This window comes from Pholis gunnellus, assembly GCF_910591455.1.
Source record: "Pholis gunnellus genome assembly, chromosome: 8".
Lineage (NCBI taxonomy): Eukaryota > Metazoa > Chordata > Actinopteri > Perciformes > Pholidae > Pholis > Pholis gunnellus.
This window is the reverse complement of record NC_136534.1, coordinates 92,956-119,593: the sequence shown is the minus strand read 5'-3', so window position 1 is coordinate 119,593 and position 26,638 is coordinate 92,956. Positions and strand designations below refer to the sequence as shown.

General features: G+C 42.3%; 1 protein-coding gene across 2 annotated transcripts in view; it reads left to right on the top strand.

The window, feature by feature from the left end:
* Positions 1–26,638, top strand: part of wdr26a (WD repeat domain 26a) — a 39,751-nt gene that overhangs the window by 1,554 nt on the left and 11,559 nt on the right. For both annotated transcript variants that reach the window (XM_079164818.1, XM_079164817.1), the window contains exons 2-9: positions 93–192; positions 332–388; positions 13,926–14,062; positions 15,073–15,170; positions 15,843–15,999; positions 16,381–16,519; positions 16,623–16,763; positions 25,873–25,992. In XM_079164818.1, coding sequence (XP_079020944.1) covers positions 93–192; positions 332–388; positions 13,926–14,062; positions 15,073–15,170; positions 15,843–15,999; positions 16,381–16,519; positions 16,623–16,763; positions 25,873–25,992 — 949 coding nt within the window. The remainder of the gene's footprint in view (positions 1–92; positions 193–331; positions 389–13,925; positions 14,063–15,072; positions 15,171–15,842; positions 16,000–16,380; positions 16,520–16,622; positions 16,764–25,872; positions 25,993–26,638) is intronic.

The window sequence follows — 26,638 nt, the reverse complement described above, 5'->3', positions numbered from 1 at the left end:
GTTCCAGTCATTGCATTAAAGATTGATCATGAGTGCTGAAGTTATTCTTGTGACGTTGATTGATTTTTCCTCTGCTGTGTCATTGCTGACAGTCAGACGGTGGACCTCCTGATGCAGGAGTCGGGCTGCAGACTGGAGCACCCCTCTGCCACAAAGTTCCGCAATCATGTCATGGAAGGAGAGTGGGACAAGGTGACATTCATATCTATATCTAATGTCTAATTTACCTGTGCTTGAAATCTATGCTAGTCAGTGTTTGTCTAGTAAAGGTCTTATCTTTAGTGAATCCTTCCCCGTTTATGTTGATCATGCTTTTTCCCTCTTTATTCAGGCTGAGAGTGATCTGAATGAGCTAAAGGCGTTGATGCATTCTCCGAGTGCTATAGTGGTAAGTGGCAAGCCCAACAATCCTCAGCCCACTGACAGACAGCGTTGTCTCTGTGCCGTGTTCAACAAACAACATTTTATGTGCAGCTTTGAAAATGGGGACAAAATAAAACAAACCACCAGTAATTAGTGCTTGTGTTCAAACATTTATGTCAGTACCACAGAATAAAAAAGGGAAACCATCAAGAAGTTTCATCGAACAACCAAAGAAACATGCACAGGAAAAACACAAGGACTTAAATCTAGACTTCAATGAGTACTTCATGTCAGCTCGGAGAAGAGAAATACATCAAGCGTGTCAAGTTCTTAAACTGTTGAAGGCACAGGTACTGTGGCTCAGTAGTCTGAGACACATAGCATCTCAGTGATAACTGCTTCATTCTGGATGTGTTGGTTTCAGTGTTTTCACTCTGTCTGCAGTGTTGTTTGAGGTTCAAAGAGCAGCACAGAAGTAAAACAGAGTGAGTCTCACCAGCCTTGGTGTTAGGTTAACATATGGTACCATCCAGATCCTGTGCAGATGTACAGTATTGTTAAGAATGTATAGTAATATGTGTTCAGAATGAGATGGACAAGTAAGAAATCATAAAGTAAACCTATTGTAAGAGTGAATTTGTGTGATGTAAACATAATTACGTAAACGCATGTTTAAACATAATTGTGGATGTGCAAACCTAAATTTAGTATGAATTGCTGTCAGAGGTGCAACGGATCATAAAACTCACAGTTCGGATCACAGATCAGATCTCACATCGGATCAGCACGAAAGAAAAAAGGGAGCAAATATTACTTTTACAGATCCCTGATCATGTTTTTGCCCATCATTGGTGATCCATATTAGCAGATACAGATTCCTTTATTGTTAGATTGTAGAAGCTGGTCTCCAAGACTCCATCTGACCCCAAACATATTCAAACCGCTCTGAAGTCAATGTTAACTATAATAAATTCTAAATGTTATCATTTTAATTTGTTATAGTCATTTTTTCAATAATGTGACTGATTGAACCTTCATTCGTTAGCCGTTAGCGGTGCTGCTAACGTTACTAGCTCTCCTCCTGTTGATTTAAACATGATTGATTGTTTACAATGTAACATTATCAGAGATCAGCGACTAGAAAAGCATAAATGCAGACGTCCTGATCGCATGTGTTACTGAACGATGTCAGTCAACTTTATTTCACACTGTGATGTTTAACCTTAAACTGTGTAATTGATCCACGGTTCACATGCGTGCTGAACCGTGAGGGGGTATCCGTGCAAATCACGGGTCGACAGTGGTCCGTTACATTTAACGCTATCCGCTATATTTTGATAACATTAAAATTGACCTTGACCCAATCACTACGAAGGTACACTTTGGGCCAAGGTACATTTTTGGAGTATGATGCGTTCAGGCTCTGTTTCACTGAACAAAGCCTGAACGCATCATAATATCATTGAATGGAACCTTCGTTCATTGGCCGTTAACAATGCTGCTAACATTACTAGCTCTCCTCCTGTCAATTTAAACACGATTGGTTGTTTACTGTGACATTATCAGAGATTGACGACTAGAAAAACCTAAATGCCGATGTCCTGATTGCATATTTTACTGAATATTGGTCGATAACGATTTTGAAATAAAGCTTTACTGACACTGTGATGGTTAACTTTAAACTGTGTAATTGATACGCAGTTCACATGCGCGCCAAACCGTGAGGGGGGATCCGTATGGATCACAGATCAACAATTGTTCGTTACACCGCTACTGCCTGAAGCAATGGAAGTTTATGCTGCAGATGTATGCAGACTTGTCAAAGAAGCTTTTCCAGATTTTGAGCTTAAGGCTTCAGAGTATGAAAATGCCTCCCTTCATTGCTGGTCTGGATCAGGAGCTTTAAGTCAAGTGTCATGAAAGAAGAGTGAAAACTTTCACCGAAGCTTTTGAAGTTGATAGACCCACAAAAGCATGGAGCTCAGGCTATGGACATTCCCCATCCAGATATTCACGTTCCCATCATTTTTCTCAGGAACACTACTCTCCTCACGTGACACGCCACCATCAGGACTTCACCCGCTGGGAACCTGACAGGTACCGACAGCCTAACAGAGACACGCACTACCTCGCCCAGGGGTCGGCAACCTGCGGCTCTTTAGCCCCTCTGTTGCAGCTCCCTGAGGCTTTGACACAAGATAACATTCAAATAAATAACGGTTAAAAAAGAAATATTGCACAGTGGACACTCTTTCAAAGGGAACACCTCTTATATTGGAGTTTGAGGTGATACAGTGTCATGGAAAGTAAAAAAACATTTAAATATTTTGTCAACTAAAATGTGCGTCACAGCCTATTACGTCGCCGTCAAGCGCCTTTCCCTACAGGTGGCTCGTCGTAATTGAGGACCCCCGCCCTCGGTAAACTATCAATGGATGAATCCAAAAAAAGAAAAGTCCCGGACGAAAATAGAGAATTTAATTCTGCGTGGACGTATTGATTTGCTTTCACTGCCAACGATGCTGGCTTGATATGTAACGAGAAATTAGCAAACAACAAAAAATCTAATGTTGAAAGACACTTTCAGAACAAACAAAGTATCAAGCTGGAAATGAAGGAAAAAGAGCGATATCTCAACTGCTGCAGCAAACTGAGCAAAGTAAATATACTTTCACAAAGTGGATCAAGTTTCCAAACTCAACTACTGCTGCTAGTTTTGTGGCAGCTCATGAGATAGTAAGGCGTGGAAAGCCGTTCACAGGTGGAGAATACATTCATTAAAGTATCTGAGCAACTATTCTCGGACTTCAAAAACAAAGGGGAAATTGTTAAAAAAATCTGAGATCTGCCTCTCTCTGCAAAGACCATTAAGGACAGGGCCATTCAAATGGCAACAAACATCACCAGTCAGCAAATTGAGGACATCAATTCAGCTGCAGCATTCTCAATCGCCTGTGATGAGTCAAGAGATGTAAACGACATTGAGCAGACAGCACTGTTATACAGATATATGAACTCTGATGGGCCGCAGGAAGAAATCAATTAATACCGCTAAAAGGACAAACACGGGGGAGGGCACTTGTGAGGCTGTTGTGAATTGTTTAAAAGCTAAAGAAATAAACAGGACCCGCATGGTGTCAGTGGCTACTGATGGGGCACCCAGTATGAGAGGAGCACAGAAGGGATTTGTGACTTTACTTCAGAAGTCACTCGATCGAAAGCTGCTGTTGTTTCACTGCATCTTACACCAGGAAGCACTGTGCGCTCAAACATTTCCCCCGGAATGTATGGAGGTGATGAACCTTGTTATTCAGATAGTGAACGAATTAATGTCAAAGGGGTTAATTAAACCACCGACAGTTCTGTTCGTTGTTGGAAGAAGTGGACAGCGCGTTTTCAGATCTCCTGCTGCATAACAAAGTCCGGTGGCTGTCCAGGGGAGAGGTGCTAAAACGGTTTGCTGCTTGTCTGGAACATGTGAAAACCTTCCTGGAAAGCAAAGTCCTCACCTATCCTGAGCTGGGAGATCCAGATTGGCTGGAAAAGTTGCATTTCATGGTAGATATGACAAGTCACTGAAACACGCTGAACAAAAGTCTCCAGGGAAAGGGAGGCACGGCTCTGCAGATGCTGGAGGATGTTTTGGCATTTGAGCGCAAGATGACAGTGTTTGCCAGAGATGTACAGAGAGGCACGCTCTCTCACTTCCCCTCCCTGAGAGAGTTCAGAGAAGAAAATACTCACATAAATTGTGAGTATTTACAGTGTGCAATTATCGAAATGCAAACTGCATTTAGGAAAGGATTCAGGGAGGAAAAAAGCACATTATCCTTCCCCCGTCACACCCCTGGACATCGACCCATCCCAGCTGAACATGTCTGCATTCCCGGGAGTAAGTCCACCTGATCTGGAAATCGAACTGGCCGACATAGCTGATAAAGACTTATGGGTGTCCAAATTCAAAAGCCTGACGGCTGATCTTGAAGATGTCGCCCGCCAGAAGGCCGTCCTCGCTAGAGAGCACAAATGGAGCGATATTGAAAACCTCCCCAAACCCGACAAACTTGTGTTTGAAACATGGAATGCCATTCCCGACACTTACATGAACATGAAGAAGTATGTATTTGGAGTCCTGTCCATCTTTGGATCAACATACTTATGCGAGCAGGTTTTCTTAAGCATGAATTACATAAAATCAAAATATCGCTCCCGCCTCACAGATGACAGCCTGCAGTCCTGTGTGAAGCTCAAAGTCACATCTTACAGCCCTGATATAGAGAAACTCTGCAGCGATGTTCAGAAACAAAAATCACATGAAACGGGTGAGAACACTATCATTTAATAGGGTATTATCTTGGAGAAAAATATTTATTTTAGATCCTGAACTGACGGTTGATGGTTGTAAGTGGCTGAGGGAAAAAAAAGAAGAGGATGACAGCGTGCTGAAATGGACTTTAATCTTACTTAAACACAAACTGGCCTATTTTTTACATGTACTCTTTTTAAGATATTAGGCTGCAGCTAGATGTTATATTTATTTCAAAGTAGGCTACTTTTTATTTAATATTTTTTTCCACAAACATGGGGAGGACCCAAATATACTTGAAATCTTCTGTGTTTGATTCACTTCTGCAGCTATATATTATATTTATTTCAAAGTTATTTTCCACAAATATGGGGGGACTCCAGGCCTGCATAGTTCTGTGTTTAACACATGTTTTCTCCTCTTCATAAAAGTTAAAATAGCAATAAAATGTCAAGAATTGTCTTCATTATTGTTCTATAATTTCATAAATACAAGAAACTATAGTTTTTGTGTATATAATATAACTATGTATAAAACTTATATAAGCTGTGATATCAAATAGCTTTTGCGGCTCCAGACACATTTCATTTGGTGGAAAATAGGGCAAAATGGCTCTTTGGACAGTAAAGGTTGCCGACCCCTGACTTAGCCCATGCCAGTGGCCCTTACGAGGTAAGGAGATGGAGATAAACCTCTCCCAGCAGACACCACTATGACTGACGTTGCCAAAGCCCAACTCCCCATACCAAACGTGTAATTCCAAGAGTGTGAGGACAAAGGCCAGCAGAGCCCTACCAAAACTGACTACAAAGATCATGGCAGAATTGAACAGGGAAATGGACATTAGCTGAAGATGCTCATCAGCTACTTCTCTGGAAGCCCCAGAGGTCTGCCTCACTGAAATAATAGACAGTAATCGACAACCCCTAGTGGTAGTACAGATAGGACAATTCCCTTGACTGGAACAGAGAACACTGAAGCGACTGGAAGTAAAGATTTCACCTCCTATGTAAATGGAACTGCTATGCACATCATGCTAGATACAGGCTCCACTATTTCATTTATAAGTGAGCAGACCAAGATGTCAATACCTTCTCTTGCAAAGAGACCCATAAAAAAGAAGTTCATCATGTCACAAGCTGTGACTGGCCAAAGCTTGGATACATTAAGTATGGTAGATGTCACCTTTAAGCTAGGTCTGAAACCTAGGTCATCAGAGGTGTTGATCAAGGCTTCATATTGGGTTGTGACGTTCTCACTCCTCAGTGTTATTTTAGACATGGGGAGGGGTGCTATCTAGATGATGAGGTTCTGCCCCTACCTCGGAAAAGTGATCTGGCACCTGCTAGTTGTACAGCACAAATAATGGAGAACATTATTGTACATTATTGTACATTACATAACATTACTGTCCCCCCACGCTGTGAAATGATTTGCAAAGTCACCCTGATTCCCCTTGTTCTCAATGCAGCCCCCCCAGGCAGTTACAATGGCTGTCTTGAACCCCGGCAACCAGAACTGGATGGTATTGTAGTTGACCGCACACTGTCCACTGCTGAAAATGGCTACACTGTTGCACGCATCTTCAATCCCACACACACCCCTATGGTGCTGCATTCAGGTATGCAGTTAGGACAGTTTACTCCGGTGTCCGACACTGACATAAGTGAGGATTTAGCCCCTGTATGTAATGTGTCCACCTGCCCAGTACAACCACCCAGTCTGTCAACTACTGTTACACAGCAAACCAAACTACCTTTTGATGTCAAGTGTGGAAATCTGACAAATGCAGAAAGGCCCGACCTACACAACTTGCTACCATCTTACCATGATTGAACTGTACAAGGTGATCTAGATCAGTGGATCAACTGGTCTGGCTGCGGGACAAGCCGCGACCCAAATCGAGGAACATTTTCAACTTCTCAAATTTATTAAATGAAAGTAGGGCTGCAACAACGAATCGATAAAATCGATAATAATCGATTGTTAAAAGAGTTGGCAACGAATTTCATTATCGATTCGTTGTGTCACGCGATTATTACGCCACTCGAGAATCGCGAATAATGCGGTGTTACAAACACCGCATTATTCGCGATTCGCGTTGTGTTTATCGCGTGATTCGCACCGCCGGTCTCTCCGGGGACTATTTGTGTTCATTCGCGTGAATCGCGCTGGACGCGCCGGAGAGGGGGCGCGGCTTATCGCCCTGAAAGCCGTTCAACTGTCCGCCATCAACCGTGGAAAAAATCACCTGTATTTCTGCTTGGTACTTGTTGTGGAAGTCCCAGATATCACGGGAAACTAAACACCGTCATGTCTGGTTCATAACATAGTCCAGAGGAGCTCCGTGGATTTCATCGAGCTCACTGTGTCTAGTGAGCCACACGTCGGCTGTTTACTACAGCTGTATGAACACACAATAAACTGATTTGGCTGTGATTTAACGGCAATAAACCGACAAAAAGGGACTCCGAAATAACTACGTAATGATGCCGATTTGTACTTGTTTTATCAATGGTGCTCTGATCGATCAGTGCTAGGCTATGCTAACATTGTAGCAGCTCCATCAACACAACGTCATATAGACGTAAATACGGCAGCGTCTATTCATTGTTTGCACCATATGGTTTACACACACACATGTATACACATAGTCCGGTCTCTACTGATATGAGGGATCGTAGAGCTCTGGGTGAACACAGGCGGCTACAGTATTAATTTCCTGATTCAACAACGGCAGGAAGTCAGTGACGACAGGAGAAACATCTCAACGCTGATAGGCTATCATGCCACAGTGTTAATGCTTTGTTTTTTTATCCGATTAATCGAAGAAATAATCGACAGATTAATCGATTATTAAAATAATCGTTAGTTGCAGCCCTAAATGAAAGGATGGTGCAGTTTGAACCTAAGCTGAAATATAGCTAAAATATAAATGGATGAATAATGAACATCTAAATATGTTCTTAATCATTTACTTACACTTTATAAATGATCTTATCAATCATCTACAACTCCTTAATTGGTTTGTAATATATATAATACTTCATATACAAATGGGGAATCCATCATTTATAGTATGAAAGTATGAAAACACAATCGCGAAATACATAATAGACGAGTTTATTAATCTAGAATAAAACATTTACAACTGTTGCTATGAATTGTATACTAATGAGTGTTAATGTAGGAACAATGCTTTATAAAGGATGAATTAAGTGTTTACTCATACTTAACTAATGCTTCATAGTGTGTAGTTATTATATATGTTACCCAGTATTTTATATTTAGTACTCCAAAAGGCCATTTTGCACACGTCTTGCACATGTCAGAAGGGGGGCAAAAACAGAAAACACTTGAAAGGTGACACAATGTAGCTTACCGTAGTCTGCAGCTTGCACTTTACGAAACACCATGGCTACTGCCAAATCCTCCTGCTTCCCTGACATTATCGGTGTGGCAACACTTTGCCTTCCCCGTGACTTACAGAAACAATGAAAGCATCTTTGACAAATAACTTATTTTTAGGCTTTATTACCATATACCAGGTACCATATAAATAGATTTAGTTGAGATTCTGCTGAGGGAAGTGGAATGGACACGGGACAGATCCAATGTCACCATCCCTGTGACAACAGATTATACAAAAAACATTGTATGAAGGCAAATCAATATCAAAATCCGAAATCGCGTACTTAACTTTGACGAGCAGTTTTACATCACTCCGCGCAGAATATCTGCTCGCGCGAGCAAAATTGCAGCCTGCAAGGAGAAAACTATGCTTTGAGCACGAGGGGCGTCTCCTAGCGCGTGACTACTATCACTGCTCTTCTGCTGGCTAAACTTTAATCTGCTCTTTTACCTGCTCGCTCGCGAGTAGATTTTCTTTTTGACACTAAGTCGCCATTTTATAACTAAATTGAATTGGTTACAATCCTCGTCTTTAGATTGGCCGGATATCACTCTGACACATCTGAGGTAAATAATGTATTGTACTGACACTACAAACATGATCTTATAGAATATGATGCATTGCTGATTAAACTAACCAACAGTATATAAAGGAGTTAAAAACATGCAGCATACACGTTAATGCAGCAATATATATCCTCAAACATCAGATTTAATAGTAAAACACTGACGGGGTACATTTTACTGCACAGGTACTTTTACTTTCTGCACTTAAAGTACATGTTGCTGATATTAACATACTTCACTTAGGTTTTGAATGTAGGTATTTTACTCGTAGTGGATTGTTTCATCAGTATGGTATTAGGACTTTTACTGCGGTGAAGGATCTGAATAATGTTTCATCCTCTAATTTGTCAGAGATTTAAGTTTGGGAACTCACTTAGCAAACAGTTATTATACAAACAGTGGTTCCTAACCTTGGCTCCAGATCCTTGACCGGCTCAATTGTTGCTCATATTATATACAACTACATGATATCTGTTAACTTCTGTAGACACAACAGTATGATTAAATATGATCACACAATGTTTGAATCAATTAAGATCAAAGAGCTTCTTTGAGCTGTTTGTCACAAGAGGTTTGACGATCAAACACACATTGTCTGTAATAGAATGATGGAGTGAATTTAAATCAATCTAAGCAACTTGACTCCAGTTCATTTACAAGAGAAAAACATTTGTAATTATTGTATTTCAAAACACTAATGACATACTTTGTATTTCCTCAGCCTCTACTGTCTGAACAACCTGTCAGACAAATGTAGAACACGGACTTCTGAGATGTAGTGTTTAGTGGCGGATTGAAAACCACCAGAATAATATCCAGCCAATCTGAAGACGAGGATTGGAACCAATTAAATGTAGTTATACAATGGTGACTGGGTCCGCCCACTTAGTGTCAAAAAGAAAATCTATTGGCGACCTAGCAAGTAAAGGTTTGATGAGCTGAAGAGCAGTGATAGTAGTCTCGCTCAAAGCATGGTTTTCTCCTCGCAGGCTGCAATTTTGCTTGTGCGAGCAGAGATATGTTTAATGTGCACACGCAGGACCTCTACACACGCGCGAGTATAAACATTGTCAACGCCACAAAGGAAGCTGGATTGTCACCACGTATCGGGGGTTTTGCCCACACAGTGAATGTGGCACTCCAGAAGGGTTTTGGGAGTGAAACAATTGTCCTATCTTTTGGGCCAAGTCAGGAAGTTGGTCACTTTTTCCAGCGAAGTACCTTAAAGGCCAAACAAGACACGCTTCAGTGTCCTTTTCACAAGCTGGTTCAAGATGTCATCACAAGGTGGAACTTCAGCTATGACATGCATAGACAGTACTTGGAGCAACAAGATGCTGTTTATTCTGCGCTCACAGAAAGAAACTAAAAAGAGTGCCAAAAACCTCAACACCCTCTCTGGTCAACATGTGTTGAAGAGGTGGTTCAGGAACTGAAGCCTCTGAAAGCAGTCACAACTTTGCTGAGTTCTGAACAAGCGACTGCGTCTATGGTCTGTCCCTTCAGACATAACTTTAACATCTATGTAGCACAGTTTCACAGGTAATGAGATTGTGGAGGATGTTAAATCTGCGACACCAGGTCACTTTGAGGAGAGGTATTCTGACCCAACACTCGCACAGTTCCTGAACGAGAGCACTGCACTGGATCCCAGGTTCAAGTCTCTACCCCACATGGATGACTTCTCTTGGTGTGAGATCTTCAATTCTCTGGCTGAGAAAAGTCTTGCAAGACCATCCCACACAGGTATGTGGTCAATTATATGATCTTATTTCAGAAATAATAATAATGTGGAATCACAAATGATTGTAAAATCATATAATTAAAGTAATGTTGAATTATTAAAAGTAGTTATTCATTTTGATTTCAGAACATTTAAATATTTCATGAATAATAATATAGCACACCATCAGAATAACTGTTGTGTTTGGTGTTGATTCACCTCAAGTCACAATGAGCACTTCCATTACAGTAAAACAGCTGTTTTGTGTGATCTTGTCTTTTTTAGACCCAGGTCTCTGGAGAAGAGATCAGCCAGAGCCCGAAGATTTAAAGCACACCCACCTTGGGCCGCTGCCAGTACCCTGATGTGGAAGAAGAGACGCACCGCTACAAGATGGCAGAAGTCATCCCTCTTGATATAGATCGTCTGAAATGATTGAGAGAAAATGAGCATCTTTACCGACAATGGTCCAAGCTCGTCACACATCTTGCTGTACAACAAGTGTGGCAAGTGAGATATTGTTGTAAACAGCAGGGGAGATTTTGACAGCTCGAAGAGCAGCCCTCTCTCCAAAGAATGTGAACATATTTCCTTAAGAAGAAAATGTAAATGTACATGTCAATGACAATTGTCTTGGCATAAAGAGTTTTCTAAATTGTTGGCATGGAAAATGTTCATTCAACTGCTTATTTTTTAGAAGAACAGCCACTAGATGGCAGAAGGTACTTTGGCTGTTTGCAGGTGACGAAACTGGAGCTGTTGTTGTAAAGTACCCTTCTGCAATCATCTATTGGATCTTCTCTCTCTTTTGTTCCCAACTGTTGAAATATGTTGTTTTTACATTTGCAAAAAATGATTTTAAATATGACCGTATGGCTTTAGTTTGATATAATACAGAAATAAATATAGCCGTCATATCACTTGATACCATGTAACCTCAGTTGTAAGGGTATGCAACCAATGATCTGTTGATCTTTACCAATCAACACTCCATAGTCTAACAATTGCATAATCGCCAGTGTGCAGTAAAAAAATAATGAAACCGAAAGGTACTGAAATGTCTCAAGCCCCAGAACAACAGCGTCTGCCAGTGGTTGTAGGACACCATTGCACTACTACAGGGTTTACTAGCCTGCATGGACTGGGACATTTTTTATGGCAACTTGGATGAGAGGATGTCTGTTATCACAGACTACATTAAGTTCTGCATTGACCTGGATCACCCTCCATATTAATCACAGTTTAAGAGAGAAATGGAAAGCTTTTCAACAGCAGGACTGAGTTTCACTCAAAACCATGAACCATTAAGTAAAGAATGACATCATCAAGGTCAAACTCCAATACAAAGTGAAACTTTCAGCAACATGAACACTAACCAAGCCTTTCAAAATGTGAGATCACTCACTGGATGTGACCCAATACCCAAGTTATCTGCAATAAGTGACCACGCCTCATTTGCTGAAGACCTAAACACCTTGCGCACATAGTTTGACACCATCAACTGCTCAGAGGAAATGTGAGGCTCTACTGGAAATGCTAGCCATCCTGGAGGCAGCACACCCTGCTCCCTTCCCAGTGGAGGATGTGTGGCTGCTGTGCTAGTGCAAAGCGCGGAAATACTGGTGCTTACCGTCATCATTCCAATTGTCGAACCACAATCCCCCCACTTCTCGTCCAATGGGAACACAGTTATCTCAGTAACAGACCAAACTGTGAGTGTGGGCACTGTAACATCCTCAACCATCATCAGCAACACCGGAGTCCCACTAAGTTGTGTCCTGAGACCCTTCCTGTTTACCCTCTACACCAATGACTGTGTCGGTCCTTAAACTGTCACCATATACTTCAAATATTCTGATGACACTGCCATACTTGCCCTCCTGAATGACAATAATTATGTTTTTGGCAATCAGGACTTCACACAATGGTGCATGAACAATAACCTGCAGCTAAATGCAATGAAGACAAAATAACTGTTAACTCTTACAGCACCCACAGCACAGCCCTCACCTGCATTAATAGTGAAACTGTTAAGAGGGTTGAGTGCTTCAAATATCTTGGACTCACCTTGGACAATAAACTGAGCTTTGAAGAACACACCCAAGAAATCCAAACAGAAACTCAAGCGTTTCGCTACAAACACTTAAAACAGTGCATCTGGTCCTTGTTCATAAATGTATGTTACAATTCTAATGCCACTGTGCCACTGTGATGTCCAAATACAATTAACATAACATAACATAGAAGTACAGTCCATTTACCATTTAAAGTGGAGCTTGTGGGCCCTCTCCCCTAAACGGTGGCACCCAGAGGCCGATGTTTCTGCGCATTATAAAATAATGCAAAATATAAATCGAATATGATGTATTATTAAGTAGTATAGCTTATTTTTAAGTATATGTAATGAAAATTAGCACCACCTTTACCAACTGCAACATTAAAGTGAGGAACACATTAATGCATCAATAATTATAATGCAATGATAGCTGCTACGAGGACTTTTCCGTTTGTGTTGGTTTTGGCAGCCCCTGTTGATGAAAGTCATAGTGTACTAGAGTCCCTTTATGAAACCTCATTTTACTGCAGGAGGGTCTGACAGTCTACCCTGCCCAGTCCTGTTTCTGGTTCTCCCGTGCCTCCCTTCCCTCCAGCGGGCCCAGAAGAACGGCCTTGGTCTCAAGCAGCATTCTGCTGCAGTTGGCGCCCAGCGGGGACCGGGGGAGCAGCGAGGCCAAGCTCTGCTCCTGGCCAGCTTCTGACTGCAGGTCGACAGCTGCAGTGAAACCTGATCTGGGTCTGTTCCTGGTGGGCTGGTCTCTGCTGAAGGCCCTACTGGAGTCAGACCTGAAGGAGTTTCTTGTGGACCTGCATGATTTCATCTGATTTTGCTCGGAATCAAACCCAGCTGCATCAATGACTAGTATTAAGAATAAGTATATAGAAAGAGACAATCTTCTCTCTGATGGTGTTGTTGACTCATGAAGGTCATATAGAGCCATCATAGTAACTAATGTAATCATAAACACATTGGTTGTATAGATATGAATGGTGATGTCATAGAAGGGAAGTCACAGTCACAAAGCATGGTGAATGAGACGGGGACCCAGTCGGGCAGGAACAAGGGGCAGTGAGCACTACGTCATTTATAACACAATATAAAGAATTCAAATACTTTGCACTAAAAGGTTAAGATTTTGACGTGAATCCATCAACTAAACATACTAATTACCCTTTTATGTTGTTTTTCAGCAGAACAAAGAGATTTAGGTGTTTAGCAACTCTTTAAGGATTATTTTTATTTGACAGTATTGATATTTGTATTGATTTTGTTAATGAATAAAAACATTTTCCAAATTGTTTGGTGTTTTTTATGCATGTTTATTTGTTCAAAAAAACTAATATCTAAAACCCAAAATGTAAAACAAGACCTATCCAATGCACCAACATCCAAATAGCTGAATGTTTGGGTCCAGGCCAAAATGTCAAGAGTAAATGTTGCAGAACACACAGTTTGGATGACTAATTCTTTGTTATTTGGGCCTTGTCCTCCTGTAGCGGATGAAGTTCCTGTTGCTGCAGCAGAAGTATCTGGAGTATCTGGAGGATGGAAAGGTCCTGGAGGCCCTGCAGGTCCTCAGAGCGGAGCTCACCCCTCTCAAGTACAACACCGAGCGTATCCACATTCTGAGCGGGTCAGTTCACCAGCAGACAGGGAAGCTGTCTGGAATGTGAATGGAAGCGGAGTTTTCATTTACACAGAGAATACAATAACAATTACAATGTGAAATGTTGACTTTTTCCATGTTGCAGTAGAATGTGTCAAATCCCCCGGAACTGTGGTTGAGTACTGAAGCTGCAAACAACCTTTGTGACAGAATACCATTATTGAAACGATGTAAAATCCTCTAAAACATCACAGAACACTAAAACACTAGAACACTAGAACCCAATCCACACAGACAGGGTTCATCCCTTTCCATCAACGTACATGTATCACTCTCCTCAGTGGTCCTCAGAGCTCCTCCTGCTGAGAGCAGCTCCAGATAGGGCTGTCCATGTGCTCTCTTTTCCCCATGTCTGCAGTAGTGGGCAGATACAGACTAAATAAACAGACAAATTGTTCCAAACTGTGATCTTTATTCTTGAATAGCAGCAAAACAAGTAACCCTTCATTAAAGACATGAACACTCTCTCACACACATGTCCCTGCTACACCAGCGATGGTACAACCAATGAGAATTTGGTCAGACAAACATATCGTCCAACCATTGGACCAACAGACCCGAGGGTGTCAGCCTTAGTTGAAAATTTGACCTGAGGGGGGAGCTTGAGGAAATATCTTAGTCACCATAAACAATGAAAACATAAGACAGCATCCTCTAAGGACCATGAGCGTCCACAGCGAATAGCATGTGGTACATGCTCAAAACAAGACTCGGTGCTGAGATATGGAACTCTGGACCAAACTGACCTAGGCCAAATATATACTTGTAAGAGACACGGATGGCTTTATTCTTGTCAATGGCAGTAATTGCAACAATAAATATGAAAGCAAAGTGACGCTGGTGTTAGTCTAGTATTGACAAGTCAATGGCATTTTCCTGCTTGTTTCTCATGTAGTAATTGTGAAGGAGGAGCCTTGATCATTTGAGTTGGGATTTGTCTGAACACAACTGAGAAAATGTCATCACGTATTGTGAAGGTACCTGATGTGCAGTCATGCAGAGGACCTGCGAGCCAAAGCAGAGTGGGAAGGCAAAGGCACGGCATCCCGAACTAAGCTGCTGGACAAGCTGCAGAGTGAGTGCAGTGCCATTTATTCTTCTGTACATAGTGAACACTTTGTACTGTCATTTCTATGTACAGCACTGGGTAGTTCTCATCTGTAGTATGTGTACTGGCTATTCTAAAATCTAGCAGCTGTTCCCTACAAGTCTTTTATCTCAACCTGTGCACATAAGAGTATTTAGCAGTATGTTAATATTGGCCATAATTAAATATTAAGGCAATATTAAAACATCATGTGGTCATTTACAAAACTTAAATCATTCTTCTTTTACTAAATTGTATGAAACAAAAGGGAAACAAATCTCTCCACAGTACAGAATTGTTCTTTGCAGATGTGCAAATATGTTGTCAGTTTTGACAGCTGTTTGGAATTCTGCTTTTCCAAAGATACACATAAACATCTCTGTGATGTACACAGAGTTACGGTGTTACGGGTAGCTCTAGGATGCAGAGGAGATCAGAAACGTACTATATAAATAAATAGCCACACAATCGTCTCTGAGTGACCCCCATGCATGTTCACCTGCGTTCAGCCTGGAGAGGAAGAAGCCCAGCTTAAATAAGTACGAAAGATGCTCAATGTGTGCTAAATCTTTCTGGTTGATTCCATGCTGTGATGTATTTTACTGTAGCTGGTCACTATATGTTCAGGACTAATTTGAATCTTTCTGTGTGTGCATACAGCATACCTGCCTCCGTCAGTGATGCTGCCTCCTCGCCGCCTGCAGACTCTACTGAAACAGGCGGTTGAGCTGCAGAGGGAGCGCTGCCTCTACCACAACACCAAGCTGGACAGTGGACTGGACTCTGTTTCTCTGCTGCTGGACCATGCCTGCAGCCGGTATGTACCTACACATACCAGGCTGTTTGAAAAATCCAGTTTTAATGTTTGATTGTCATTTATTACTGTGAGACACTACTACTTTATGCAGTATGGGCCATAGAATTATATTCCTGTCTGGTTGGAAACAATATTCAGTCCTTGGAAAACACCTTACAACAACCTTTATTTTAGAATCAGTTCAAATCAGGTTTTTCTCATTGCCAATGAGGGTAGTATTGATGATAAATATGTAATGATTCAAACTACATCAATCATAGCCAGTCATGTTTGATATTAGGCAAACCAATCTATATGCATCTGTATCTAACCATGAACTCTGTTCTGTTTGAGTAGCATTATGAAGCTTGACATCTGCCTCTGTGTGTTCCTAATCTTTAGGAAACAGTTCCCCTGCTACACTCAGCAGATTCTCACTGAACACTGCAACGAAGTCTGGTTTTGCAAGTTCTCAAACAATGGCACCAAACTGGCTACCGGGTCCAAAGACACCACAGTCATTGTGTGGCACGTGGACGCGGTAATCAATCATTTACTTATCATCACTTCAGAGCAGGATAAATTGGTGAAATGTGAGAGTTGAAATAACCAGATTATTGACTGGTTTGTCTGTTGGTTGACAGGAAACCCAGCAACTGAAGTTGATGAAGACTCTGGAGGGTCATGCTTATGGTGTTTCCTACCTGGCATGGAGCCCTGATGATACCTACCTGATAGCCTGTGGTCCTGATGACTGCTCTGAGCTGTGGCTGTGGAATGTACAGGTACAACATCTCTCACACACTATCAGCTGGTCATTAGCTTCCCTCCTGTCTGACCGAACTGTGATCCATTTTTTGAAAAATCAAACAAATTAAACAAAAACATTATTAATTGAATGACAGCTGCTGTCAGCTCTGTGGTGAACATAAATCAGCAACAGGCCACTGGCCATTCATAACTACATTGAGGCAGAAAGGATTAGGGCTGAGCGATACAGAAACAATAAAATATCACATTATTGTTTTGACCAAATACCTCGATATCCATATTGCAACAATATTGTAGGGTTTACCATTGGTGCTTTCACAAAAATATTAACACAATAAGGTTTTTAATAAATAATTATCAGTGATGTGGATATAATGACTAAATGGGTAAAAGCAAACCTGGCACTGTTCCCCTGAACCACTCCCACAGATCTCTCCCCTGCAGCTGAGCACAGACCATGCCCACTACCACATACCTCCACCGTCCCGACTTAGGCCCCCCCCTGTGAGCGTGAAAGGAAGTCTGCCACAGCCATCTGCGCCCCCAGTTTATGGATCACCTTGAACTTAAAAGGCTGTAACGCCAGATACCACCGAGTGATCCGCGCGTTGATATCTTTCATGCGGTGGAGCCACTGGAGAGGAGCATGGCCCGAACATAGGTGAATGGTTATTATTTGGTTGGCTGATGTAAAGCACTAGGCAGTCGACCCCCCGTACGTCCTGGGACAAAACGGCCCCCAGCCCGCTGTTCGAAGCATCCGTATGCAGGATAAAAGGGAGAGAGAAGTTAGGTGTGTGGAGAAGTGGTTCCCCACAGAGGGCCTGTTTTACCCTCTCAAGCGCCAGCTGGCACTGCTCCGTCCACTGGACAGGCATTCTTTCAGGTCAGGTTGCTGGTTAGGTCTGCAAAGTTGGGACTAAACCGGTAGTAACCTGCCAGCCCCAAGAACTGCCTCACCTCTTTTTTGGTCTTGGGCCTTGAGCAGACTGCAATCGCTGCCGTCTTATCCACCTGAGGACGCACCTGCCTGCCGCCCAAGTGGCACCCAGATACCGTACCTCCCTCCGTCCAACTGCACACTTCCTCGTGTTGGCGGTGAGCCCAGCCTGTCTCAGTGACTCAGACAGCGGCCACCCGCTGCATGTGCTCCACCCAGCTGTTGCTGTGGATGATTAGATCATCCAAGTAGGCCGCGTCATACACAGCGTGTGGACGCAGTACCCGGTCCATGAGGCGTTGGAATGTGGCTGGGAAAGTGTGACGAATTGGTATAACCCGTACGGAGTGGAGAAAGCCGTTTTTTCCCTGGACTCTGGAGACAAGGGAATCTGCCAGTAGCCCTTGGTCAGATCCATTGTCGTGAAAAATCGAGCAGTGCCGAGCCGGTCCAGGAGCTCGTCGGCCCGGGGCATTGGGTAAGCATCGAACCGTGATACGTCATTCACCTTGCGGTAGTCCACACAGAACCGTATAGGCCCATCCTTCAACAAGAACAATGGGGCTACACCGGGCACTGTTGGACTCCAGCATAGCTTCTAATTCTTTCTGAACTACCTTTCTTTTGTGTTCAGGCAACCGACAAGGCCGTGAACGTACGGCCACGCCTGGGCGACTTTCAACATGGTGTTATATTAGTGCGTCCTGGCAAGGGGGAGAACACATCAGCAAAACGCTGCTGCAACGCGGCAACATCTGCTCTCTGGGACTGTGTGAGATGGTCTTCACAAAAGGAGTATCCCTGGCTTGTTGGAATTTGGCACCTCCAGCCCCAACTCATCTGTCTCTTTCACGACAGTCACCAAAGAGACAGGCTCCGCCTCTCTCCATGCTTTGAGGAGGTTGAGGTGGTAGATTTGTGTTGCCCCTCCCCTGTCAGAGCGCACCACCTCATAGTCCACATGACCCACTCACTGTGTGACCACAAAAGGGCCCTTGCCCCTTAGCGAGCAGTTTGGAGCTGGAAGAGGGAAGTAATACAAATACTTTATCTCCCAGTGCAAATTGGGAGGCATCGCAGACAACATTGCCCCAGTGTGTGGAGTTTTGCTCTCAGGTCCAGGACGTATTGGATTACATTTTTGCTTGGGCTCGAACCCTCCTCCCAGTTTTCCTTAACTAGGTCCAGCAACCCATGTGGTTTTCTGCCAAACAGCAATTCAAAGGGAGAAAATCCCGTGGAGGCCTGGGGCACCTCCCGCACTGCAAACAACAGAGAATCAAGCCATTTATTCCAATTGCCGACATTATCGTGTACGAACTTACGGATCATGGACTTCAAGGTTTTATTCAGACGCTCGGCAAGGCCGTCGGTTTGTGGATGGTACACACTAGTCCGTATTGCCTTGACGCCCAATAATCCGTACAGTTCCCTTAGTGTGCGTGACATGACCGAAGCGCCCTGGTCAGTCAGAATCTCCGCTTCGGGATATCGTGTTGCGTAGTCCACCAGGACTAACACAAATTGATATCCCTGTGCACTCCGGTGAAATGGCCCGATGAGGTCCATGCCAATGCGCTCAAACGGGACCTCAATTAGTGGCAATGGGAGCAACGGCGCTCTTGGGATGGCCGGTTGGTTCACTATTTGGCATTTGGGGAAAGAGGCACACCAAGGAGTTGTCTTTGTGCAATTTATATGGAATATATTGCTGATTGAGAAATTGTATCAGTCTATATCAGGCATGGGCAAACTACGGCCCGCGGGCTATATACGGCCCGTTGGGCTCTTTAATCCGGCCCGTCAAATATTGGTACAAAATTGTCCAAATTATAGTAAAGGCCGCATTCATTTTGCCTTTTTCCTGCAATACCCGGCGTTTCAGTTGATCCCACTAGATGGCGCACTCCAGACACAATTGACCTTTGCTGGATTCTGGTCTATTCTCTCTAGATGACGCCCACACCCATGTTCACTACTTGATTGGTTCTTAGCAGTCACGACGTGCTCATCACACCCCTATCACGTGACCCGTATCCGGAAGCTCACAGACAACAACAGCCTTGATTACCGATCGACTACCAGGTTAATTTAACATGGACAACTGATTACAGGTGTTACTGACCGTGTTGTCTTTACTAGCAGCTGTTGTTCAGTTAAAGTCTGCATTATTGTGGAGGAAGCAGCTGTTAATGGAGCGATTAGCGAGCAGCGTGTCCCGCGGCGCTATCAGCACTACGGAGCGGACGTCTGAAGTCACTGTTAGCGGCTTTGGGGAGGGTGATGGACACAAAACGGAGGACTTTCCTGGGCCCTATTCCTCGTACGTGGCTAACTGAGTTAGCCGGATAATTTTCAGGATGAGATTACATAAGTGAGGCTTTTCGGTTCCTCGAAGCAAGTTTGGAAAAATCACCATAGCAACACATCCATAAGCCTGAACCTGCTCCAGAGCAGGCTTGAGCTAGAACCGCTGGATAAGCTGCCACTCCCCCGGAAACAAGTGTCAGCTCCCTTCCTCAGAGATCCATCGATGAGGAAGCGATATTAGTCAGATTAGCGTTTTATAGGGAGAGAGTTCTTCGAGATCGCCAAGATCCGTTATCACATCATGATGACTTCCTGTACGAGCGCTATCGATTCTGCCGACAAGGAATCATTTATTTAAAGACCTTCTCGAGCCGTTCATTGAACACCACACGCCATCTACTGTCTCACGGACTGTATCACAGCCTCGCGCTGTGCAGCGATGGTTCATGTTTGTAGTGTCGGTGATGCGGAGAACATCGGGAAAGCCGCTGCATGCCGTGCTGTTCATGACGTTTATTTGGCGCTTAAGAAACTTCTGGATGTGTTCATTACATCACCATGGCAACATGTTGTATTGACTCATCATTCTGAATAATCTTTATGTGCTTAGTGTGTACTTGCTCCCGTGTCCTCTTGATGGCTGGTTGAACTACATGATGGTTGAAAGCACTCATAATGATATGACAGTGTTATTAGTACACCATAGATATCATTACTGTAGAACATGATGAAGGTGGACTCATGATAACAATAGAGAGAATCACACACAATTTATTTTCACTGCTTATTATGAATAATACATACATACTGATCCGCCCATACACAGATTCACACACACATATTCAAACTCCTAGTTCTATATGATAATCTACACATACATGTATATACACACACACACACACACACACACATATATATATAGTACATGATACGTACGTGCATACAGTACATATATCCTCATCAGCATCTATTCATTCGTATCAGTTAGATACTTTGGGCTTGTTTTTATCTACTCATTCTGAAAGAGTTGATATAATTATTGTCGCTATAGATCTCATTGGATGATGCGTTCCATTAAGCCTACTGCCAGCAGCACATTTAAAGAAATATCATCTGATTGATTGAGGTGATGAGGCTCTTAAAATGAACCTATACATTTTCCCAGCACTTGCGCATTTAACGAAGTCTGTGATATGTTGCCATGCTTCTCGTCTCGCCCTCGCAGCGTTAGATTTCGCCATGATTGAATTCCTCATATGAGTTCATGATCATCTCCTGCTCATCAGCGGAGTAAAAAGAGGCTCTTTCTTTGAGTTTATTTGCCGTTGTACTGTTTGAAAATCATGGTTTCGGTGATCGACGCTTCCCCCTTTTGAAGTAGGACGGGCACGCGCAACGATCCTGATGTCTGACGTCTGGCTCGAATTAACGAGACTGTTTGAGCGGATCAGCCTTTGAGGAACCGAGATAGCCTGATGTCAATCATCGAGTTAATTTAAGCTGGATAATAGGACATTTGATTGACTTAGTTGAACCACGTACGAGGAATAGGGCCCTGTTCTTATTAATGCTTATTTTGTTCTGCACAACTATTGTGAAGTCTGCAGATAAAATGTAAAAGGAACAAAAGCAGCCACCAACAGAGCTACGAGTGAGAACAGACAACAACGAAACCGAGAGGAAACGAGTGAGACGTGTTGACCACATTTATGGACCCATAATCTAGTAAACCATTAGGCGTGAGTGTTGATTTTAAAGTAAATTTGATGTGAGTGTGAGAGAGAGAGATAGAGCAGACCCGCAGCGCTGTAACTAACGTTAAGTCTGAAAAATAAAACTTCTAAAACTTTCCACGAACTGTCTGTTTGAGTTCATAGAGGAAGATTTTAGAGAAGATCTTAAGTATCAAACACGACCTTTCATTATTAAAGACTACTTCATTACTCTGTTGTATTTTGTTTAGCTAAGCAACCAATCTACTTCCTGTTTACATCGACACCTGCATGCCCAGTGTACGGGAATAGTCACGTGATATTCGTTTTCTGGCGTTTTAATCTGGATGGAGATCATTGCGAAAGCGATGCTGAAACGCCGTGTGGAAGGAGATCGTTTTTGTTTTAAAACGAAGTCCAACTCCCTTAAACTGGACGAGTTTTATGCTTCACTAAGCAAAGTTAAGTTTCCAAACATCAGGAGGATGGCACAGAGGATGCTGGTGTTGTTTAGCTCTACCTACGTGTGTGAGCAGACGTTCAGCGTGATGAACATCAACAAATCACGTCACTGATCCCAGTTAACTGATGAACACCTCAGATCTGTCCTGAGAATAGCCACAACCAAACTGACACCAAACGTTGATGCACTGGCAAAAAAGAGTGACCAACCACACTGTTCCCACTGAAATTAAATGTACGTTTTCTTTACTTTTTAGGTGATGGCTTTTACTTGTAATTTACATTAGTTCACACAAACACTCTCCATCCATCTGCTACTGGCCCGGCCCATCTGTCAAATTTTAAAACTCAATGTGGCCCCTGAGCCAAAAAGTTTGCCCACCCCTGGTCTGTATCTAGAATTTAAAATAGAGGTAGCACCATTTCTGCACAATTCACCCCATAGTTACCCATCCAGATTTATTCCCAGGTCATTCTCCCATCTAATTCTGGATCTATTCAAATCAGGTAATATTAGAGTCGACATAAGAGCTACAACTCTTTTATATATTCCTTGTTTCCTTGAAATGAAGGCTATTGAATTGATGATTTTAATTCCAGTTCAAGTGTGAATGAACTATTATGAAATGTTGCCACTCTCTAGTGTAGCTGGTAACTGCACCTCATATCTGTGGACCCTGTATCTGCAAACAAAGAGGAAGGAAGTCACAAATGTCACGTGGCCCACATACCAACAGGATTGTGTATTTCCATGTACAAATATGATCCACAAATCAGAATCAGCTTACAAGGAATTTGACTCCGGTTTTTCGTTGCTCTCCACGTACATACACACGTTTACAAATAAACAGGGAAAAAATTATGTAAGTAAAAAAAAAAAACAAGGACAAAAAAAAGAAAGTAGAACAGATGTAACTGCATAAACATTTAACGACTATGTACAATATATATATATAAATATATATCCAAAAAGTATAAGTATATATATATGAACATAAACCTATACAACAACAGTGACAGTGATAGTGCAAACAGAGGTAGTAGTGCAGTGTGTCTGATTAATTGTTCATCAGAGTGACGGCCAGCAGAAAGAAGCTGTTCCTGTGTCTGGTGGTTTTGGCGTACAGAGCTCTGTAGCGCCTACCAGAGGGGAGGAGTTGGAACAGCTTGTGTCCAGGGTGTGATGGGTCTGCAGTGATCTTTCCAGCCCGTTTCCTGACTCTGGAGGTGTACAAGTCCAGGATAAAATTCAATACTTGGTTGGGACGTCTAAAAGTGAATTCACCCATCAAAAGAGCTCTTCTTTTCCATACATCCCTGATAGAATATATTAGAAGAAAATATGAAAATGCAAAAACAAACAGAAGCAGTTGATAGCAAAAGTGGTCAGTGGAAACATTCTGAAGAAGTACAAGCTCCAAACGCATGCCCAGACTGCTTTTGGCTACTCTAAGAAGAGAGCAAAGTATCCTGTGGATCTTACCTACCGTGGGAGGAGGTGCGTCAGTCGAAATGAGATTAGGAAGAACGTTACATCGTTTTTTCTTCGTGATGATGTTAGTCGAATGATGACTGGCCGCGAACAAACAGTCACACGGCTGAAGAAAAAGATGCAGAAGAGGTTGCTTACCGATACAATGAAGAACTTGCATAGGAGGTTTCTCTCTGAGCACATTGGCCACGTGTCATACACCTCCTTTTGCCATCTCAGACCCTTTTGGGTGGTAACCCCCTCTTCCTCTGGCCGTGACACATGTCTCTGCAAAAAACATGAGAACTTGCACTTCATGGCCAATGCCTTGCAGAGCCATGGGTTGCTGTCCTCAACAGACATTGAGGAAATGTCTGAAGCAACCATGTGCGACCCGAAAGCAAAGGTCTGTGCTTACGGTGAGTGCAGTGAATGCCTCCTAACTTGTCAGCGATGCTGAAAACTCCTGGGGAAGAGAACATTCGTTTATCGCAGTGGATGACAGAGAAGATCACAAAGGATGAGAAGGTGTCAACAATCACAGTGAAAAGGGAGATAACAACAACGGAGCATAACCTTAACACAGATTTCCAGGAGAGGCTTCTCCATTTTAGGCACCATGTCTTCAACATTAAATGGCCTGACACACAATGAGTCTGTCTTGCATATAGATTTTAGTGAAAATTACTCATGCAAGTACAGCGAAGAAATACAAAAGAAATACCCTGTGGCCACCTTGATCCAGTTCTGAAGGTAGTGAGAGAACGACAGCATACTTCATTTTTTCAGCGACGGGCCTGCAATGCAGTATCGACAAAAGGAAAATTTCTTCTACCTCTCAACGTAACCCTACAAGTATGGCTTCAAAGAAATAACGTGGAATTTCTTTGAGGCTAGTCATGGGAAGGGGGCACCAGACGGGGTGGGTGGGGCCCTCAAGAGGTCAGCAGACCGGATTGTGGCCCATGGAGGAGACATCCCTGATGCCCAGAGCTTGTATGACAAGCTGTATAGCCTGGACACATCTGTCGAGCTGTTCATCGTCCCAGAGAGGGATATTGAATCAAAGACTGAGGTACCTGCAATAGCTGCCGTAAAAGGCACTATGAGAATCCACCAAGCTATCAGTCTGACACCCGGCCAGATGAAATACCGAGACATTTCATATCTATGTAAAAGGGAGGAAGGTGTTTTGGACTGCCCCTGCTTTAACCTTCAAACCACTCTAGCTGTTGTTCCCGTTTCATCTGATGAGTCCCCAGCATGTGGAAAGACACCAGATAACCCTCGGAGATTTTATAGAGAAACAAATAGTTTGCCATCATTTCATTATTATCCAAATACTTTCCCATTAACTAAAATATATTATTGAGAAAGGGACTAAATAGCTTTCTGAAAATGTACATTTTATAATCACTATGTAATTACAATGTATTTACTCTACTTTGAATTTGTCCATGACAGGATGTACATATTTAGCTGTTTGCATGTACATTATCTGCTTGCAGTTCATTTCTAAAAAGAGCTTGACCAACATGCATTTCTAACAGCATAACATCTACTTAATACAATGAATATGAAGTTCAATGGAAAATCTCAGCTTTTTCTTTTGGAAATGGGGAGGTTTCAAAGGCACCTTATGGTGGTATTGAAAATAATATAGATTTACACGTTATATATATAAATACACTACCGTTCAAAAGTTTGGGGTCACCCAGACAATTTCGTGTCAATTTTCAGTTTCTTCGCAATTTCTCGCATGGAATAGCTTCATTTCTAAGAACAAGAATAGACTGGAGAGTTTCACATGAAAGTTCTCTTTTTCTGGCCATGTTGAGAGTATAATCGAACCCACAAATGTGATGCTCCAGATACTCCTATGTAGATATATCATTACAAACTAGACGTTTCCACCTAGAATAGTCATTAACCACATTAACAATGTATAGAGTGTATTTCTGATTAATTTAATGTTATCTTCATTGAAAGAAACGGTGCTTTTCTTTGAGAAATAAGGACATTTCTAAGTGACCCCAAACTTTTGAACGGTAGTGTATATATACACGTGTAAATCTATATTATTTTCATGTAAAATTTAAATGTGTAAATTTGCAGATGTATTTATGTAGATATGACTTAATAAATAGATTAATAAAATACATGTTTATGAATCGTGACATATAGTGGATCATGGTACACATTTGTCTCTCCTTGGTTCTGTTGTGTAGACGGGGGAGTTACGGACGAAGATGAGTCAGTCTCATGAGGATAGCCTGACCAGCGTGGCCTGGAATCCAGATGGTAAACGCTTTGTCACCGGCGGACAGAGAGGCCAGTTCTACCAGTGTGTGAGTATCTTTCACAGCACAGTGCAGAGGATGCTCTGAGCATTTACACATCTTTAACAGGACATTTGTAGAGGTGCACTGATGGGGTGTAAAGTACAGAGGCCAACAGTTTGCCTCGTAAGGATGCTGTCAACGTGTAAATGCAACTTGTTTGTTCACAACAGGAACCGTGGGTATGTCATTGAAAGCACTGATTATTCATGTATATTTTAAACACTGTAGCAGACCAGTGTGATCTGGGTCTCATCTGGGCTGGTATTTAAAAATAGTTTGATTATTGAGTTAAACCAATTCTGACTTCAAATACATACAAAGTTCCTCACCCTTTGTATAAAGCAACTAAGTAACTTTAAGCAAAGTCATGTATAGAGCAGCACTACTGTAGAGGTTGTGTGTCACTGTCATCTTTAGTTGTGAGGAATGTTTCACTATTTTCTGACTTTTTATAGCCCAAATGATTGAAGAAAAACATTGTCAGATAAATTGATAATAATTGACAATTGTTAGCGTTGTCTAGCATCCCTAGAGAGCTTATCATCTGCAGGTTTATGGAAGGCTGAAGCCTGAAATATTCGTCATTTAAATAAGAATTCCAATTGAGTGACAGAAGGATAGATAATTGTAGATATATAATCATAATCTATGA